Source organism: Erpetoichthys calabaricus, chromosome 8 (assembly GCF_900747795.2).
Source record: "Erpetoichthys calabaricus chromosome 8, fErpCal1.3, whole genome shotgun sequence".
NCBI classification, from domain to species: Eukaryota; Metazoa; Chordata; class Cladistia; order Polypteriformes; family Polypteridae; genus Erpetoichthys; species Erpetoichthys calabaricus.
This window is the reverse complement of record NC_041401.2, coordinates 115,494,833-115,513,414: the sequence shown is the minus strand read 5'-3', so window position 1 is coordinate 115,513,414 and position 18,582 is coordinate 115,494,833. Positions and strand designations below refer to the sequence as shown.

Below are 18,582 nucleotides of genomic sequence, written 5' to 3'. Positions count from 1 at the left end.
ATCTCACTCCCAATCCTGAGAGGGCACTCCACCCTTTTCCAGGTGAGAACCACGGTCTCGAATTTGGAGTTGCTGATTCCCATCCCAGCTGCTTCACACTCAGCTGCAAACCGATCCAGAGAGAGCTGAAGATTACAGCCTGACGAAGCAAACAGGACAACATGGATAACCCTGGCCATCGGACCTTACTCTTTTTTTTATGTTAACTAATATTGTCTTATTTTAATTTCTTATGTTATTATTATTATTTTTTTTTTAATTTACTGTTCTTCATTATGTAAAGCGCTTTGGGCTACTTTTTTGTATGAAAATGTGCTATACAAATAAATATTATTATTATCATCAACATCATCTGCAAAAAGCAGTGACCCAATCCTGAGCCCATCAAACCGGACCCCCTCAACACCCTGGCTGCACCTAGAAATTCTGTCCATAAAAGTTATGAACAGAATCGGTGACAATGGGCTGCCCTGGTGGAGTCCAACTCTCACCGGAAACGGGATCAAATTTCTGCCAGCAATGCGGACCAAGCTCTGACACCGGTTGTACAGGGACCGAACAGCCCTTATCAGGGGGTTCGGTACCCCATACTTCCGGAGCACCCCCCACAGGATTCCCCAAGGGACACAGTCGAACGTCTTTTCCAAGTCCACAAAACACATGTAGACTGGTTCGGCAAACTCCCATGCACCCTCCAGGACTCTGCTAAGGGTATAGAGCTGGTCCACTGTTCTGCGACCAAGACGAAAACCACACTGTTCCTCCTGAATCTGAGGTTCGACTATCCGACGGACCCTCCTCTCCAGGACCCCTGAATAGACTTTTCCCAGGTAGGCTGAGGAGTGTGATCCCTCTTTAGTTGGAACACACCCTCCCATCCCTCTTCTTAAAGAGGGGGACCACCACCCCGGTCTGCCAATCCAGAGGCACTGTCCCTGATGTCCATGCGATGTTGCAGAGGTGTCAACCAAGACAGTCCTACAACATCCAGAGCCTTGGGGAACTCCGGGCATATCTCATCCACCCCCGGGGCCCTGCCACCAAGGACTTTTTTGACCACCTCGATGACCTCAGTCCCAGAGATGGGAGAGCCCACCTCCGAGTCTCCAGGCTCTGCTTCCTCACTGTTAAGACATTCAGTGGGATTGAGGAGGTCTTTGAAGTACTCTCCTGGTTTTATTAATATAATTGTGGCCCATTACTTATAATTTCTTTGATTTCTTCCTAATCCCAACTCTGTATTAATTTTGCTCAATTATTAAACTTTTGCTGAACAAATATAAATACCCTATCATTAGAGTTTGGGCTCTAGGAGGGATTATTTATGGTTTTTGGCAACCCACTGTGGGGAGATCACAACAGTTCTATGAAACAACAATGTGCCACCCAAAATCAGTATTACAATCTTTCACAATTAAAATTTTCATATTATAAAAAGGAATAATTAACCAGAGAGTCCCTGACCACTAAAATTAGCAAGCAGGTAAAGGCACTGTGGCATATAATCATTAATTTATCAAGAGTGTAGATTTTCAAAGGGGAAACACTGCAAACGAGTTGTTAGTGGTGTTTACTTTCACGTTTGCTCCTGTTCTTATGGCGTTCTGAACATTAAATGACTGCCAAAATTAACCTCACTTTGCAGATTGATTCCATGTTGTACTACATGTGTGGTGCAGTGTTAAAGCTTAGAATGAATCTTGTAATTATTCATATACTGTGATCAACTCCAGGGGGGGGTTCTAGTTGTAGCTCCAGTGACTGAGGAGTGGCAACTTCAGTTCTTAAACGTGGCATGCCTTCCTACTTATACTCACTGCAAGGGCTGAGATGCAAATCTGATGCTGCATTTAAGGGATAATGATACCCCCTTGTCCAAAAGCAAATGGATTCCTGCAGTCCTCAACCTTTTTCAATAACAGCTTACAATCAACAAAAATATTTCTTTACATTATTTAGATGAATGTTTAGATGTACTGTTTCCAATATTCACATTAACCTATATGTTAATTTCTGAAGATCAATTACAGTAGTCAAAAAACCACTAGGCGATTCTATGCTTAGCCAATACAGTTCAGGTATAGAGTGTAAAAGGTTTGCAGAAACCTGAATTATATTTAAGAAAATCAGATATATCTAGCTGTGAAAAAAACTCGACCATGTTTCCATTTAAGGCTACCAAGTGTTAATCCGAGGGGAAATGGTCTTTTTGCATGACCTTTGGAGGTCAGAATTATGCTTTAATATATAATCCATGGGGGGAAAAAATGGGAAATTAGCATTAATAATTATATTCAACTTGCAATTGTGTTCCTATGTTTGTTAGTCTTACATCTAATATATCAGTTATGAACAGATTTAAAATATTGTAATGGATCATCCAAATCCAAAACATATGCTTTGTTCCCTGGAAATTCAGTGAATGGCAGAAAGGTTTCTCATACCACATAGATTCAGAAGTAGCACCATAAGTCTACAGTCTGAGCGCAATGTATGCTCTTTGTATGTTTCAGGATCACTACAAATATAATTCATTCCCGCTATCACACAATAAATTGCTTTGGTCCTACTACGTCTACATATGTTCAAATGGCCACCTACCAACTGATTAACTGAAAAAGCAGTTGCCGCAAGGTATGATGAAGTAGGCATTACCTACATATTAATGACGAGATAAGTCTGTGCGGTACATAGGGATGGTAGTAAAGGGCTTGATGATATACATAAATAACAGCAGATAAAATGTGAACAAATATCAATCCAGAAACAAAAAAGTTGTGTCAGTTACTAATGGCGATTTAAATTTTCACAAATTATAATTTTTTGTTTTTCTACATTAAATTCCTGAGGTTAGTAATTACACAATGCTAAAGTTTGTACGTTTATTATTGTCAGTCTATTATTACACGGACAGGTTACTTTTATAGTCCAAAGTGGACATCAAGAATAATGAACTATATTTTAATCATTCAATTAGAATTAGGGACACTGAGAACATTACATGTGATAGCATCTTGCAGTGTATCCAGCCACTATTCAACTCCAAAGATTTATATAAATGAACAAATAATCTAGGTGGATTTGGAGGAGATGAAGCCTGAAATAACTTTGAATGCAGACAAGGTACCCATACAGTGTTGCACAACAGTCTGAGGCTAAAGGGCCTCCATTGTTTGGCTCATCACTTCATTATACTACTGAAAAATCCTTTCCAGGGCACCTACTGCATGTTACTTGTTTAGTAATATGTCCATCGTGTTGGTTTTCGGAACAATTCATTAACACCAGAAACTTCAATGTACACTTTGGAAAACTCCATTGAGCATTCATAATACATATGAATAACAACTGTAATACCACCAAACTACAATTCACACCTTTTTTCAGATTAGCAGGTAGGTCATCTACTTTAATACACCTTTTCAAAGAGGATCAGGGAAGACATGCTTGGAGATGAAATAGCTGGTTGAGATTTGGAGCAATCGGTATTGCCGCTCACTGGAGCAACTTTTCAAGTGTTTCATGCATCTGGATGAAGGTTGAAGTAAGGAGAGAAGAAATTAAGAGAGCACACGCTGCTATAGGCATAGGTTAGCTGAAATAGAAAGTCCATAAAGTTCCTTCTCCATAACTGCACAAAGGTCTCCCTCTTATGTCTGTCCAGTTTCAGAAGACCAGAGTCTTGATTCCCACTGCTTTGGAGGTTGCTTACACAGCAAATGTTGCACACAAAAACATATCCACATGTGATGGGCCAAAACTTAGATCAATTAAGTTGGTGTACTGCACTGAAATATACAGTGGGCTTGATCAGTCAGACAACTATGAAATTGCCATGGAGAAGCTTAAATGCTGTACAGACCTGCTTACCTCAGATGTCCTAGCAAGCATGAAGAAGGAGAGATTTGAGACTAAACAGAACCCTCATGGCTAAGTGCAAGCTGGATCCAAAAAATGAGCATGAAGACCTAACCGAAGTCCAGCTGCTTCAAGAAAAAGTCAACAATGTATGAACTAGAAATAGCAGTGGCATGATGAGATTAAATTGTTCAGGTCATGCCAACATCCACCTCAAAGCTGGAGAGATCATTTTTGCTTTTGAACTATGTAATATTAGTGCATCAATCTGGACACAGAAACCATAGCAGATCTTGGGATGGTGTCTTTAGAGTACAGAGACCACCATTGCCTATAAAGCAGCGGTTCTACAGACAAAATTACCAGAATTCAAGCCATATGGTAAACAACTAGCAGCAGAATCTCCAGTGGCTAACAATTATGAAGATGGTAAGATTATTCTTATTGAATGTTCTTAACATGCTCACTATGCTGATGATGCAATAAAGTTCCTATTTGTAATACATTACTTATTCCTCTATAAAATTACAACATTTGTTCATATCTAAATTTGCACTTACTTCATTCAGTCATAAAAATAAATGTTTTTGTTTGATTGGATGATGATTGCTAAGGATTTGAAAATTCAGTGAGAAAAGCTTGATTTGTATTTCTTTATGCTATATATGAGACTAAACAAGCCAATATCCATTGATCTGATAAGAAAAAATATTTTTTATATTTGCGAAAAGCCTTCTTTTTAATAAGCTGCCACTAGATATGTCAGTAATGTTAAAAAAATAAATAAAATGTTCACCCTTTTATATTTAATATTGCTGCAATAAGTTACTTTTAAGTATTCTGCATGCATGAAGATGAAATGAAAGCACTGCTCTACTGCACAATACAGTAAATATACTAACTTCTGGCTTAATGTTCATCAGAAACATACTAAATAAGGCAAAGTGAATATTACCATTTGACCGAAGAATTTCTAGGTTTTCATGGACTCCATCATCTTCATCATCATCGTCGTCGTCATCTTCCTCCTCTTCATCATCATCTTTTGCAATAAAGTGCAACTTGCGATACTCCCTCCGGCTCATGGACACTGCTGCAGGTGATCTTGTGGGATAGTCCTTTGAAAGTCAAAATAAGATACTTTAAACCCCTAAAAGCTAAGATAAATGAACACCACACAACACATATCACAGAAATATTGTAGAAAAATTTAAACAATACCTGAACAAGCTCAATGTTCCCAAAGAAGTGTCCAACTGGCATGGGTTGGTTACTATCTTCATCTACAAAAATGCTGCTGTCTACCTCATATTCCACTCTTGGCAAAGAGTTAACATCCAGATTACAACCATTTCTTGAAACACTGGAGTTTATTTCTAATGAAGCACTGTTCTCAGTTTCTTCATTAAGCAGCTGCTTCCTGACAGATAACCCACTACACTGTTCCTCTGGCTGTGTGCGAAGCAAGGAATTGCCAAGGTCAGAAGGGACTTTATCATCCTCTTTGCTTATAGAAGGGCACTGCTCAGAGTCCATAGCTTTAGTCTGTTCAGCTACAGTAGGGTCATCACCAACCAGCTCAGTACATTTCTGACGCTTGGAACACTGGGATATAGAGTCACTCAACACTTTCTGAAACACACAAAAAATGAACAAAATAAATAAATAAATCAAGAAAATGAATCTCTTAATAAACAATCATTTTTCATTTTGGAAATATACTAAACAACACTTTAATATTTTTAATAAAAATCTGTTGCAATTTAGTTTCTTACACAGTGGAATGAAAAAGTTTTTGCCCCGTTACTGTTATCTTCTATTTTTATGTATTTATCATAAGGAATGGCTTCAGATCATTAGACAACATGTAATATTAGATAGACAAAGGCAGCTAGAGTAAATTTATCAAGTACCACTTAAGAAATTGTGCTATATTTAATTGCCCCCCCCCCCCCCCCCCATTACTTGCTCAAACTGCTGACCAATGTTAATTTAGTATTAGACTCAACACAGCCAGCCATATTGAATCTAAAATAAACCACATACGGACCTTTACAACAGTAGTCACCACAAGATTTCTAGAAGATCACTAGGACTTGATCAAAAGGAAATTACAGAAGAGATAAGGGAAAATCTTGTTTAAATTTGCCAGTTAGGAAAAAGTTATAAAGCCATTTCCAGTGTTCTCCTTAGGGCCGTTTTGCCAACTTCTCAAGTCACGCAGCTGCTGCAGCCACTTTGCATTTTAGTTTACATTTACTTATTTGACAGACGCCTTTATCTTACAACATTTATGATATAATTGGTTACATTTCTTTTGGTTTTCCAGTTGGAGAACAGGCAGGTCAAGTGATTTGCTCATGGTCACACAGTGTCAGTAGCGGGATTTGAACCCACAACCTTAGAGTTTGAAGTACAAAGACTTAACCTCTACACCACACTGCCTGCCTTTGGCTGGGGCGCTTTTCAGTGAATGGACAGCTCTGGCATATTTTTACTCCCCACCTTAGTAGACACCAGACAAGATGCATTTCCTATTACATATGCCACCTGGTAGTGTAATTACATTATATGGAGAACGTGCATTTTCCTAGGTAGGGTGAAGAATACAATGGAGCAGTCCATCATGTCATCTTAGCAGCGTCTAAAGTAATGAGAAGAACTTGCAGCCAAACCACTGGTAATCTCTAACTGACTATGGTAGGCCTTAAAGGAGCTTGCTTGCAGGAAGTGACTCCAGGAGACATTAGGTCAATTCGAGTGACTTGCAGTTATAATGCGGGGAAGAAGCTCGGTGACATGTAGAATGGTTTGGTAGGGTGGCCAGGGGGGATGGGGGTGACGGAGTTTAGGTAAAAAAGGTTAAATCAACAGAGAAATCAGGGAATGTTACCTGTATGAGTTAGGAAAGGAGTGTGCTGGCTTCAGGGGATAGTAACATAGGCCGTGAATTAAAAAATAAACTATAAAAGAAATTGTACAGAAAAGTCAGCACAGAAAAAAGTTAATGTAGTACTTGGGAAATGGTAAAAGAGCAGAATCTTTAAATCAGAATTCTCCTTGTGAAAGAGGTATAGTTTACTGTTAATCGCCCTTGTAAAGAGGTTCAAGATAATTGTGGAAAATTATATTGTCTGATGCTGGGTAATTTGCAGAAATTAAAGTTAAAAACTAGGGATGCACCGATACTGGTATCGGCCTCGATACCACATTTTCTAAAGTACTCGTACTCGTTAAAAGTCCCCCGATACCGGGGACCGATACCACGGTCTGAGAAATGTCTATGTTTGAGCGGCGTGTAAGGGGTTAATCACAAGCGCCGAGTGCCCGCCCCCAGGCCCCGGCTGCAGCTCAGAGCGGGGAGAAGGCGAGGCGAGACATGTCAGCCGTGTGTAGGGTTGCCACCCGTCCTTTAAAATACGGAATCGTCCGGTATTTGAGAATGAAATTGCGCGTCCCGTTTTGAATCAATACGGGACGGGTTTTGTCCCGTATTTTTTTTAAAGCAGCGTCTCATGCAAATCATCCCACACGCATTTTATGAAGATGCCTCCTTTCCTACTTTTGATTGGGTAATACAGGATGTGGCCCCCGCTGCAGTATGCATCCCTTATTTTTTTGTATTAAAAGTGGTAACCCTAGCCGTGTGGAACTATTTCAAAGTGAACGAAGACGACAAAACAAAGGCGGACTGCAAATTGTGCTCAGCGAAATTCTCCAGAGGAGGCTCAAAAGGTAGCGCATTTAACACAAGTAATTTAATCAAGCACCTAAAATCCCAACACGACAACGAGTACAAAGAGTTTACCCACGCTTCTAAACCAACACAACCCACGCTGCAGCAAACTCTTGCAAGACGAGAGAAAATGTCCAGAGACAATCCACGTGCTGTGAAAATAACACAGGCAATTATCGAGTACATTGCATTGAGTGACCAGCCACTCACGGAGGTAGAAAATGTGGGATTCCTGCGTCTCCTCCATGTTCTGGAGCCCAGATATGATGTCCCAAGCCGCCGCTACATGACTGACACGGAGCTGCCTAAACTACACGACTCCGTGAAAAAACATATCCACAGCCTACTGCAAGCCTCCTCTGCGTTTAGTTTCACCACGGATATTTGGACAAGCAGTGTTAGCCCCGTGTCGCTAATTAGCCTAACCTCCCAGTGGATAGACGAGAGTTTCTTGTTTTTTTTGTTAAATTATATGACTAAAGCTGTTACAGTGGAACCTCGAGATACGATCACCTCTGTATACGAGAAATTCAAAATACGAGGAAAGTATGAGCGAAAAATTCAGATCTAAATGCGAGCATTGGCTCGTGTAACGAGCCACGAGCCAGGCTGTGGGTATAGCTCGCGGCTTAGCGAGGGGGCGTGGTAGCAGTTGCGAGCCGCGATCTGCGGTGTCTGCGTTTCTCACTTAAGTGCACAGGTGGGAAACTGCCCACATCCATGATTGTTCCTGTGGCTGATGGGCTGCAGCTGCCATGTCCTCCCAGCATATATAGAGAAGCGCGAGCCGGTTAAGGGGGAGAAGAAGTAAAAGAAAAGAGAGGAGAGAGAACGGAGGTTGCGGCAGGCAGGCAGGCGTAGGAAGTCGGTGCGGGAGAGCAAGCGAGTGCAGGCTCGCGTGTAGCTGAACAGTGAGCTGAACAGGCGAGCCAAACAGCTGAAGCAGGACAGTGTAGAGAAGGTCAGCTGCATTAAGAGTGTCTCGCCTGTTGCAGAGCCCGCAGGTGAGACGCTAACAGAGAAGAAGCACCGGGGATTGTCATCTGTTTTTTAAAGACTGCATCCTTTTGATGTTTTAACCTCGTGTTAAAGGATTGTTATTCTTGTGTATTTTAAACCTCCACTTCACAACTGTTTTAAGATTTATTTATTTAAAGATTTATTGAATGCTCTACTGCACTTTGGACACCTGTTTTGATTCTTTTAATAATCAGTTATATTATTTACCAGTGTTATTTATTAAAGGTAGACTACAGTATATATAATTTATCAGTGTTATTTGTTAGGAAAATTGATTTTTATGTTAATATATTTGGGGTGCGGAACGGATTAACTGGATTTCCATTATTTTCAATGGGGAAGTTTGTTCTAGATACGAGAAATTCGCTATACAAGCTCAGTGCTGGAACGAATTAAACTCGTATCTAGAGGTTCCACTGTACCTGTAAATTTAAATCATGTTTTTATTAAGTACTCGGTATCGGCAAGTACTCGGTATCGGCGAGTACTGAAATGCAAGTACTCGTACACGTACTCGTTTTCCAAAAAAGTGGTATCGGTGCATCCCTATTAAAAACCTTAAAATTAGTCTAAATCATTGGTTTGTCAGTCAATCATTTTCTAACCTCAATAGTCCTGAACAGGGTTGGGGGATCTGCTGAAGCCTATCCCAGCTAGCATAGGGCACAAGGCAGGAACAAACCCTGGACAGGGTACTAGTCAATCACAGGGCAAACACACGCACCTACACACTAGGGCCAACAGAGGACTGCCAATTTACTTAACCTGCATGACTTAGAACTGAAGGAGGAAACCCACACAGACATGAGGAGAACATGCAAACTCCATGCTGGAAGGACCTGGGACATGAACCTTGGTCTCCTTGCTGCAAGGCAGCAGCATTACCACTGTGCCACCACGCTGCCCTCATTGTTTGTTCATATTCAAAATAAAGCACTAATCAAAAAATGACACTATTTAATTACTTTGAAAGAGATAAAATGTCTGAACATTGTGGTGAAGATACCAATTTTACGACAGAACTGTTGACTTCCAACACAGATGTTATGGAGGTTGCAACATCTGGTAAATGACCTACTGCAAACTATGTTTCGAATGAAAACCTTTCACCTAAATACTGCTGGTCAGATATCAACAGTGAGTTGTTTAAAAAAAAAAAAAAAAAAAAATAGGTGAATGTATGTCATGTCAAAGAGATGAGCCACAAAGATATACAGTAAGACTTGGGCAACCATGCCATTCACAAGACTTTGAAGGGCAAGCTTGGTTGAGCATGAGCAAAGTAAAATACACAGATACTTGTGCAGCTATAAAAGAAAATGTTTTCTGTCACAAACTCGGAAAGGGCAAACTGAAAAATTAATTTTTTTTGAATAACCTGCAAAGAGATGCTTTTCTGGGAGCATTACGATCTATGTATTGGTTAGCAAAAAATGATTCCCCACATTGAACACTATTTGAAGTACTACATTAGCATTGCAAGGGCATAGATTGTTCCTTCATAAAAAAATGTGGACTGTAACTCAAAGAATAATGCAAGAATGGCTTGATATTATTGCATCGGAAATTAGATTCTGAAGATTTTTGTGCTCTCTGTGATGAATCTGTAACAATTTGGCCCGCCATGCTGAGACAAGACTATCGTTACCACTAACCTGTCCTAATTTGTGGCAGATGATAAAAAGGATAGGCCAATAACACAGCCTGTAGAGTCCCCCGTACACACCTTATTTTAAAATGTTCTGTCAAATCTGATGCCAGAGTATTTATAGTCCACAACCAAAAGAAAAAAAAAAAAAAGACTAGTGTTCAATATCCATAAACACATGAGGGATATATTGCAACCAAAAAGAGAGGAGAAAAAAAAAAAAAAAAAACCCAAAAACACAACAATCCCTTTTATCTGCCCCCCCCCAAAAAAAATAATGATACAAAAAATATATCTATGTACAATAAGATTATCCCTCCCCTAGTTCCCCTTCCACAGCTTATAAGTAAGTCCAGTTCCATCCCCTTCCGAGCAGCGGGTGAAGCAAAGAGCACCAATAGGTGCTGACTCATAGCACCAAAAAATCTTTACAGTTAAAGATTACGATAAATAACAGCAAGTCCGTGGGAAATAGCAGAACGCCCAATTCATCAGTCAAAAAAGAATTACCAACTTCAACCTAACCCTAACCGTCAGGACTTTAGAAGTTCCAGGACTTTGTCTCATGGCTGATCTGCTTCGTTCAATCACCCATCCAAAACCATCCAAACCCCGGCTATATTCTTGGCTATATTCTTTCCCTTTAAATAGCACGCTTTATGCAAATTGCTCCCCGAAAATGAAAAAAAGGAAACCAGAAGTCCTATCTCTGGAGCATCGCTGTCAATCTCAGTATGTAAGAACAACCCAACAAAACCCGATTGACAACAGAAAAACATTTTCATTTATGTGGCTGTGCTACAAGTCTACTGACATCTCTGGCTTTAAAACAGCTGCTTGAGTAAATTAAATGTGGTAGTCAACTAAGTAAAGAGGTTAGGGTTAGTTATGTAGCAACCATCAATGTAATTTATGGAAAAGCGGAGACCATTTAACACACTAATTAAGACCCTTGATAGTTAAGGTGTAAATAAGTGGAACTGATGGTGCATTTGATATGATTGGGACACAAAGGGGAGATGCAAAACTGTTCAAAGACAGAACAGACTGACATATAGTCAACTGTAATTGTGTAAACGGTTTCTTGCTAATGCTCAAGCAGCTGCTGAAGTGTCTTATTAGATGAAATGTAATGATACTTTAAGGCAACTGTTTTTCCTCTTCTAAAATTCTTCCATCACTAGGGCTGTTTTTTCTCCGATTCAAGATATCCTAAACATACTTCAAAATTGTACGGATAGCAACACTAGGCAGTGGTCTCATGATTCTGTAATATAGTCTCTGACAGAATACATTTTGAGTGTACAGCTGAACTTAAACAAGAAGCCAACAAACAAAATGATATTATAATAGAAGGCTTAAGCTTAAATATTAAAAACAGTTTTAGTGCATAACTGATGCTTTTGGATGCGTTGCCTTTATTGTAGAAATTGTCTAGAGCAAGGCTAATGAGATTCTTTTTGAATACTACTCTAAAAAAATGACAGTCCTGCTATTTTAAAACTATGACTGTACTAAACATGAATGGGCTATTGCATTCAAAATGATTCAAGGGCCAGTCATACAAAAATCTAAATTCAAAACAATGACTGGTAAAGTTAGCAACAGCATCCAAATTGAAAGATCCTTTTCCAAATTTAGTAAAACTAGCTGCTGTTGGGACTAATCATGCCAGTGAGCACAGCAGAATACGAAAGGGATTTTCTGCCCTAAAAAGAATAAAAACCTTTTTGTATAGTCACATGAGTCAGAACATGCTAAACAATCTTATGCAGATTTCTTTTGAGGTGGGACAGACCCATGTGATTTTGATTAAGAAAATGCTTCAGACACCTGGGTTTCGAAGGAGAAAAGAATAATTAAACTAGTATACAATTTTAAGTTCAGTAATCACAAATACTAAACAGACTGTAAAACTCCACCTGGATATTCCATCTCACCCAGCTAAAAAAAAAAAGGTTTCTGGGGAGAACTAGACATTTCTAAGGCTCTGGGATTCCACAGTGCTACACTAAGAGCCATTACTTTCAAAGGTAAAATATCTGGAAAAGTGAATCTTCTCAGGAAAGCGACCTGCCAAAATCATCCCAAGAGCTCAGTTATCATTCATTCTAGAAGCCACAGAGGAAGTACAGAACATTCAAAGAACTGCAGCACTCTCTTACCTCAGCTAATTTAAGGGCATATGACTCTACAGTAAGAAAGAGACAGGGTAAAATTGGGATTCATGGAACACTAGCAAGTCGAAAACCTCTTGATATCCAACATCAGTGCTTGCCTCACATTTGCAAAAAAAACAACTGGATTCTTCCCAATACTTTTGGAATAATATTCTATAGACACACAAGTCAAAGTAGAGTTCTTTGGAGTGTCTGACAGCAAGATCATCACACTTACAATATAACATGTGGGTGGTAGTGTAATGGTGTGGGGATACTTTGCTGTCTCAGGACCTGGACTACTGAAGGAACAATGAATTCTGCACTTTACCAGAGTATTCTTAAGAATAATGTCAGGTCATCTCTTCATGACCTGAATGGTAACTGGGTTATGCAGCAGGACAACAAGGTAAAATATAAAAGCAAGTCTACATCCAAATGGTTCAGAAGAAACAAAATTAAAGTTCTGGAGTAGCCTAGTCAAAGCCTTGAGTTGAACCCAACAGAGGTGCTGTGGCAGGACTCGAAACAAGCAGTTCAACTCACCAACCTATCTGTTCTGCAAGTCCTCAAAACCAATGTGAAAGGCTAATTATCAGATCATAGAAGTCATTAGTTATGATTTGTGCTGCAACCAAGCACTGAAGCTATGGAGGCAATTACTTTTACCCATGGGTGATGGATAACTTTGTTCCTTGAATAAAGAAAGTCATGATTTAAAATACTGTGTGTTCACTCGTGTTCTCTCTCTGGAATATTGTTTTCTGTCTAAAGGTTTAAGGCCATTCATAGTGTACTGTACAACATACAAAAAAAAAATCATGATATTAGGAGAGGGCAAATGCCTTTTTTTTTTTTAGTATAGTGCTGTGAAAAGGTTTGTGATCTTCACCGAAATAACAGGGCCATAATATACAGTGGTGTGAAAAACTATTTGCCCCGTTCCTGATTTCTTATTCTTTTGCATGTTTGTCACACAAAATGTTTCTGATAATCAAACACATTTAACCATTAGTCAAATATAACACAAGTAAACACAAAATGCAGTTTGTAAATGGTGGTTTTTATTATTTAGGGAGAAAAAAAAATCCAAACCTACATGGCCCTGTGTGAAAAAGTAATTGCCCCCTGAACCTAATAACTGGTTGGGCCACCCTTAGCAGCAATAACTGCAATCAAGCGTTTGCGATAACTTGCAATGAGTCTATTACAGCGCTCTGGAGGAATTTTGGCCCACTCATCTTTGCAAAATTGTTGTAATTCAGCTTTATTTGAGGGTTTTCTAGCATGAACCGCCTTTTTAAGGTCATGCCATAGCATCTCAATTGGATTCAGGTCAGGACTTTGACTAGGCCACTCCAAAGTCTTCATTTTGTTTTTCTTCAGCCATGCAGAGGTGGATTTGCTGGTGTGTTTTGGGTCATTGTCCTGTTGCAGCACCCAAGATTGCTTCAGCTTGAGTTGACGAACAGATGGCCGGACATTCTCCTTCAGGATTTTTTGGTAGACAGTAGAATTCATGGTTCCATCTATCACAGCAAGCCTTCCGGGTCCTGAAGCAGCAAAACAACCCCAGACCATCACACTACCACCACCATATTTTACTGTTGGTATGATGTTCTTTTTCTGAAATGCTGTGTTCCTTTTACGCCAGATGTAACGGGACATTTGCCTTCCAAAAAGTTCAACTTTTTGACTCATCAGTCCACAAGGTATTTTCCCAAAAGTCTTGGCAATCATTGAGATGTTTCTTAGCAAAATTGAGACGAGCCCCAATGTTCTTTTTGCTTAACAGTGGTTTGCGTCTTGGAAATCTGCCATGCAGGCCGTTTTTGCCCAGTCTCTTTCTTATGGTGGAGTCGTGAACACTGACCTTAATTGAGGCAAGTGAGGCCTGCAGTTCTTTAGACGTTGTCCTGGGGTCTTTTGTGACCTCTCGGATGAGTCGTCTCTGCGCTCTTGGGGTAATTTTGGTCGGCCGGCCACTCCTGGGAAGGTTCACCACTGTTCCATGTTTTTGCCATTTGTGGATAATGGCTCTCACTGTGGTTCGCTGGAGTCCCAAAGCTTTAGAAATGGCTTTATAACCTTTACCAGACTGATAGATCTCAATTACATCTGTTCTCATTTGTTCCTGAATTTCTTTGGATCTTGGCATGATGTCTAGCTTTTGAGGTGCTTTTGGTCTACTTCTCTGTGTCAGGCAGCTCCTATTTAAGTGATTTCTTGATTGAAACAGGTGTGGCAGTAATCAGGCCTGGGGGTGGCTACGGAAATTGAACTCAGGTGTGATACACCACAGTTAGGTTATTTTTTAACAAGGGGGCAATTACTTTTTCACACAGGGCCATGTAGGTTTGGATTTTTTTTCTCCCTAAATAATAAACACCATCATTTAAAAACTGCATTTTGTGTTTACTTGTGTTATATTTGACTAATGGTTAAATGTGTTTGATGATCAGAAACATTTTGTGTGACAAACATGCAAAAGAATAAGAAATCAGGAAGGGGGCAAATAGTTTTTCACACCACTGTATAAAATTGCAAACACAAGGGATTATTTTAATTGTAATGTGTAAGGAATGTAAAATAAGGCTTAAAATTTTACAGAATTGCACATAATAATAGGTGACATAAAAATGAAAACAAGGTTATGAGAAATATATCAAATATAAATATCACTGCAAGAAACCAAGAGTACAGTTTATGTCACCAAATGTATAAAATAAAAGTTCAACATTTTTCCTAAACACCAAAAAACAGAATTCAAGGCAAACACAATTGTCTTAACCTGGAAAGGATTATAAAAACGGAAATGACTCTAGCTCCAAAGTACTAAAAATACTGAAAAGTCTGTCTGGAGATTCTGCCAAGGGTACTGGTCTACACAGCGCCTGGTAGGGGCCTGACTAGTTAAAATGCTAGCCATCGCTTTTCAAGAAACAAGGACTTTTCACAAAGGAACTTAAAATCAAAGGAAATAACAAACAACTCCTATCATGTGCAATTATGAATTGGAGTACAAAAACAGTCTACTTCCCTTATTCCGAAGAAAAAAAAAAAAAAAAAAAGATACCTTGTTTATTCTGACTGAAAAATTTGTTTCAAAATTTGCCTTGACAATTAATTCATAACAGGCAACAAAAGAGGTTAACTGTGTAGAAATTTGTTAACTGAAAAGGATTGTCTAGTGATAGCTCATTTAGGAAAACATTCCTCATCATTGTTAACAAGGCAAAGGCTGCCAACCATGTTCTTCAGATTCTCAAAGGTTATTGGCTTCGTATAAACCAACCAAATCATAACAATAAGAGACAAAGCCTTCTCTTTGTAGTTTCCTTTGCCACCATAACACAGACCAACTTAACAAAAAGCAATCCAACTCATGAACTGCATGTTCCCTGCCTGAACGTGTTTATTTTGTACTGTGGCTAGTAATACCCAAACTCAACAATGATGCCACAATTAGCCATACACAGCCAAATGGTGAATAGTTAGGCAACATAAATATCAATATTAATTTATTCCAGGTCTTCTTTAATAGTTCACCTTGATTACTGAGTTTTTGACCACAAATTTCTTCAAAGTAAGATTTAAATAGCCCTATAGGTTCATTAAAGTCACATGTATTGTGTACAGTGAAATGTGTACTTGCAATAACAGCAAGCACGTTTCTAAATCATGTGGCACATTTAAATGATGGACTTTAATGCATAGTTTACAAATAAAAACAGATGTCAACCTGTCATTCTAAAGACCTACAAAAGCTAATTGACATCACTACCTTACTGTTTCTGCTCTACGATGCATTTGGAGATTCAGCAAAGTAATGACTTTTAATGTGCAGGTGTATCTATTCTCTTAAAATTTTCCCCTTTGCTTTTATTTTTCTAAAAATGAAACAAAGGTGTGAACAAGGACATGCTGTCACTGAATAAGTATTACTCAGTGGGAGCACAGTATTCATCTTTCAAGGAAGAAAAAAAAAAAACGACCCTTAAACGAATCAAGACGACATGAAGAACCTTGGCAACTTAATATCTTTGAATACCATTCACTTGGCAATCACGATCCCGGGAACCAATTACTCTTTATTTACTGTCTTAGGCAACATGTAGACTTTGCGTGGGTTTTCTCATAGTACTCCAATATTCTCAAGGACTTGCGTGCTGGGCTGAGCGACCTTAAAATGGCTCCGTACAAACGAGTATGCCGTGAGATGCAGTGACGGTGTGTTCCTGCCTACCATCATTGGTGTCTTTAAAGTACGTGGGATCTGAAAATAAATAGGCGAATTAAAAATAAAATAAAATACATATTGCAGGGTCCCTTGGGGAAAACAGCGGGTCAAACAAACACAATGACATCAGAAAAGTTCATTAAAATCCAGAAACTGATTACTTACGAAAAGGGGGCTGCAATGAAAAATTAATTTTGTAGACAATATACATGTATAAACAATTTAGACAATTTTGTAACGACCAATGCTGCCTTAATTACGTGAACATCGAGGTGCTGCCTTGGAAACCCACACCTCTCCATAATTCATTTTACTGACCTCTTCTAGCGATCCCTCTGTTCCGCATCTTTCTTTCCGTCGATCCGAACTGCGAGATTTTCTTGTAGGCTGAAAATAAAACAAAACGATAAAGCAAACTCGGTAATGGAGACATTGCTGGACGCCTTGCTGACTGGAAGCCTCAGTTCTATTTGTGCTCCACTGAGCTCAAACTCAGTGTCGAATGGAAACGTCCAACTGGCGGGCAATAAACGTAAGTGAACAGGTTTAACTTGAATCGAAAGTAACCCGAACTGATGCCTTCGCATGAAAACTATAACTCTATAATAACTCCAGATGCTTCACATATTATGCAATGAAGCTTGTTTTGGTGGTTTAGTTTGCTGCGTGTTTAAAGAAAAATCACAGACAACATAACAACGCATGGAAAGTGCGCCTCTCAAACCGACCACAATATTTTCCACTCCAAAAGGAAGTGCTGAAAAGTTTCCTGCTCATTGTGCAGTACACTACGCATATTAAATGTTACACGGGTAGACCAAGAAAAGTTTCTACTAAAAGCATTCGAAATCTAAAACAGCCACTTCAATCATATTTTCAAAAAATTTCACTCATTTAATTTACTCTCCTTCTATCTTTCGCGTACTTTTTCGAAACTACAGCTGCTTAAAATCTTGCCCGCCCAATACTTTAAAAAGTCCAGAGCTGCACATCCTTACCTGCTTTCGTCTCATGACAGATTTTCTTGTATAAGCATTAACATTAGATAAATTTCAATAAAATCAACTATTCCAATTTTTTTTCCAACGAGTCACTCAAAACATTATTACAGACAGCGGTTAAGAACTGTCCTATCTTGAAGCGCACTTGAAGACCCGCCCCTTCCGCACTGAACGTCAGAGACGCTACTAGTAATCAGACGTAAGTTGCCATGCATGGCAGGGCGCTTTGTTGTCGATATGTGTGTGTGTGATAAGAAACAGGATCATATAAAAAGCTTGTCAAACTGAATGTGCATGTTTCATATAAAAATGTAGTTCAAGCGCCAAGGATGGTATTTTCTGGTCAAATCAGTGGGGTGATCACATTTTGTTCAGTCATGGGACTAATCGCTCTGTTGGGGTGGTCGTTTATTTTTAATAAGTTTCTAGAAAAAAGAAAATTACTATCGAGACTGACGGTAATGAACACTGGTTGGTGGTAGTATATGACATAGAGGGTTCCTATCTTATTTTAGTGAACTTTACTTTGTAAAGTTACAGATATTATTTCTGAGCTCTGTGCCGTTTACCCAACGGATTGTGTGTTAGCTGGAGATTTTAATATTTCACCTGATAATTGGATCTACAGTATATTCTTTTGTGTTTGAATCGGTCTGTTTAGTTTAAACTATTTTTATTTAAGCAACTCTTAATTTTTTGATAGATATTTGGAGAGATTTAAACCCTGATAAAAGAGAGTACTCGTAGTTAAACCAAAGGGTCAATGTAAATCAAGAATTGATCATTAGTTAAGTAGCCGTTTAATTATCTCCCCATATCTCTGCCATCTGATATTATTATCAACGTGCGTGTGTTTATACGATACATATATATATCAACCTAAATAACAGTCTGTTTTCCACGCTCACCATTATTTAGGT

The 18,582-nt window shown here is 39.0% G+C and overlaps 1 protein-coding gene across 2 annotated transcripts in view; it reads right to left on the bottom strand.

Annotated features, from left to right (window-relative positions):
- Window positions 1-17,821, bottom strand: part of c8h1orf174 (chromosome 8 C1orf174 homolog) — a 34,797-nt gene extending 16,976 nt beyond the window's left edge. For both annotated transcript variants that reach the window (XM_028807323.2, XM_028807322.2), the window contains exons 1-4: window positions 17,660-17,821; window positions 16,980-17,048; window positions 5,080-5,490; window positions 4,814-4,976 (exon numbers count right to left, since the gene is read on the bottom strand). In XM_028807323.2, the coding sequence (XP_028663156.1) occupies window positions 4,814-4,976; window positions 5,080-5,490; window positions 16,980-17,048; window positions 17,660-17,674 (658 nt within the window). In that variant the 5' untranslated portion in view covers window positions 17,675-17,821. The remainder of the gene's footprint in view (window positions 1-4,813; window positions 4,977-5,079; window positions 5,491-16,979; window positions 17,049-17,659) is intronic.
- Window positions 17,822-18,582: the final 761 nt, after the last annotated feature.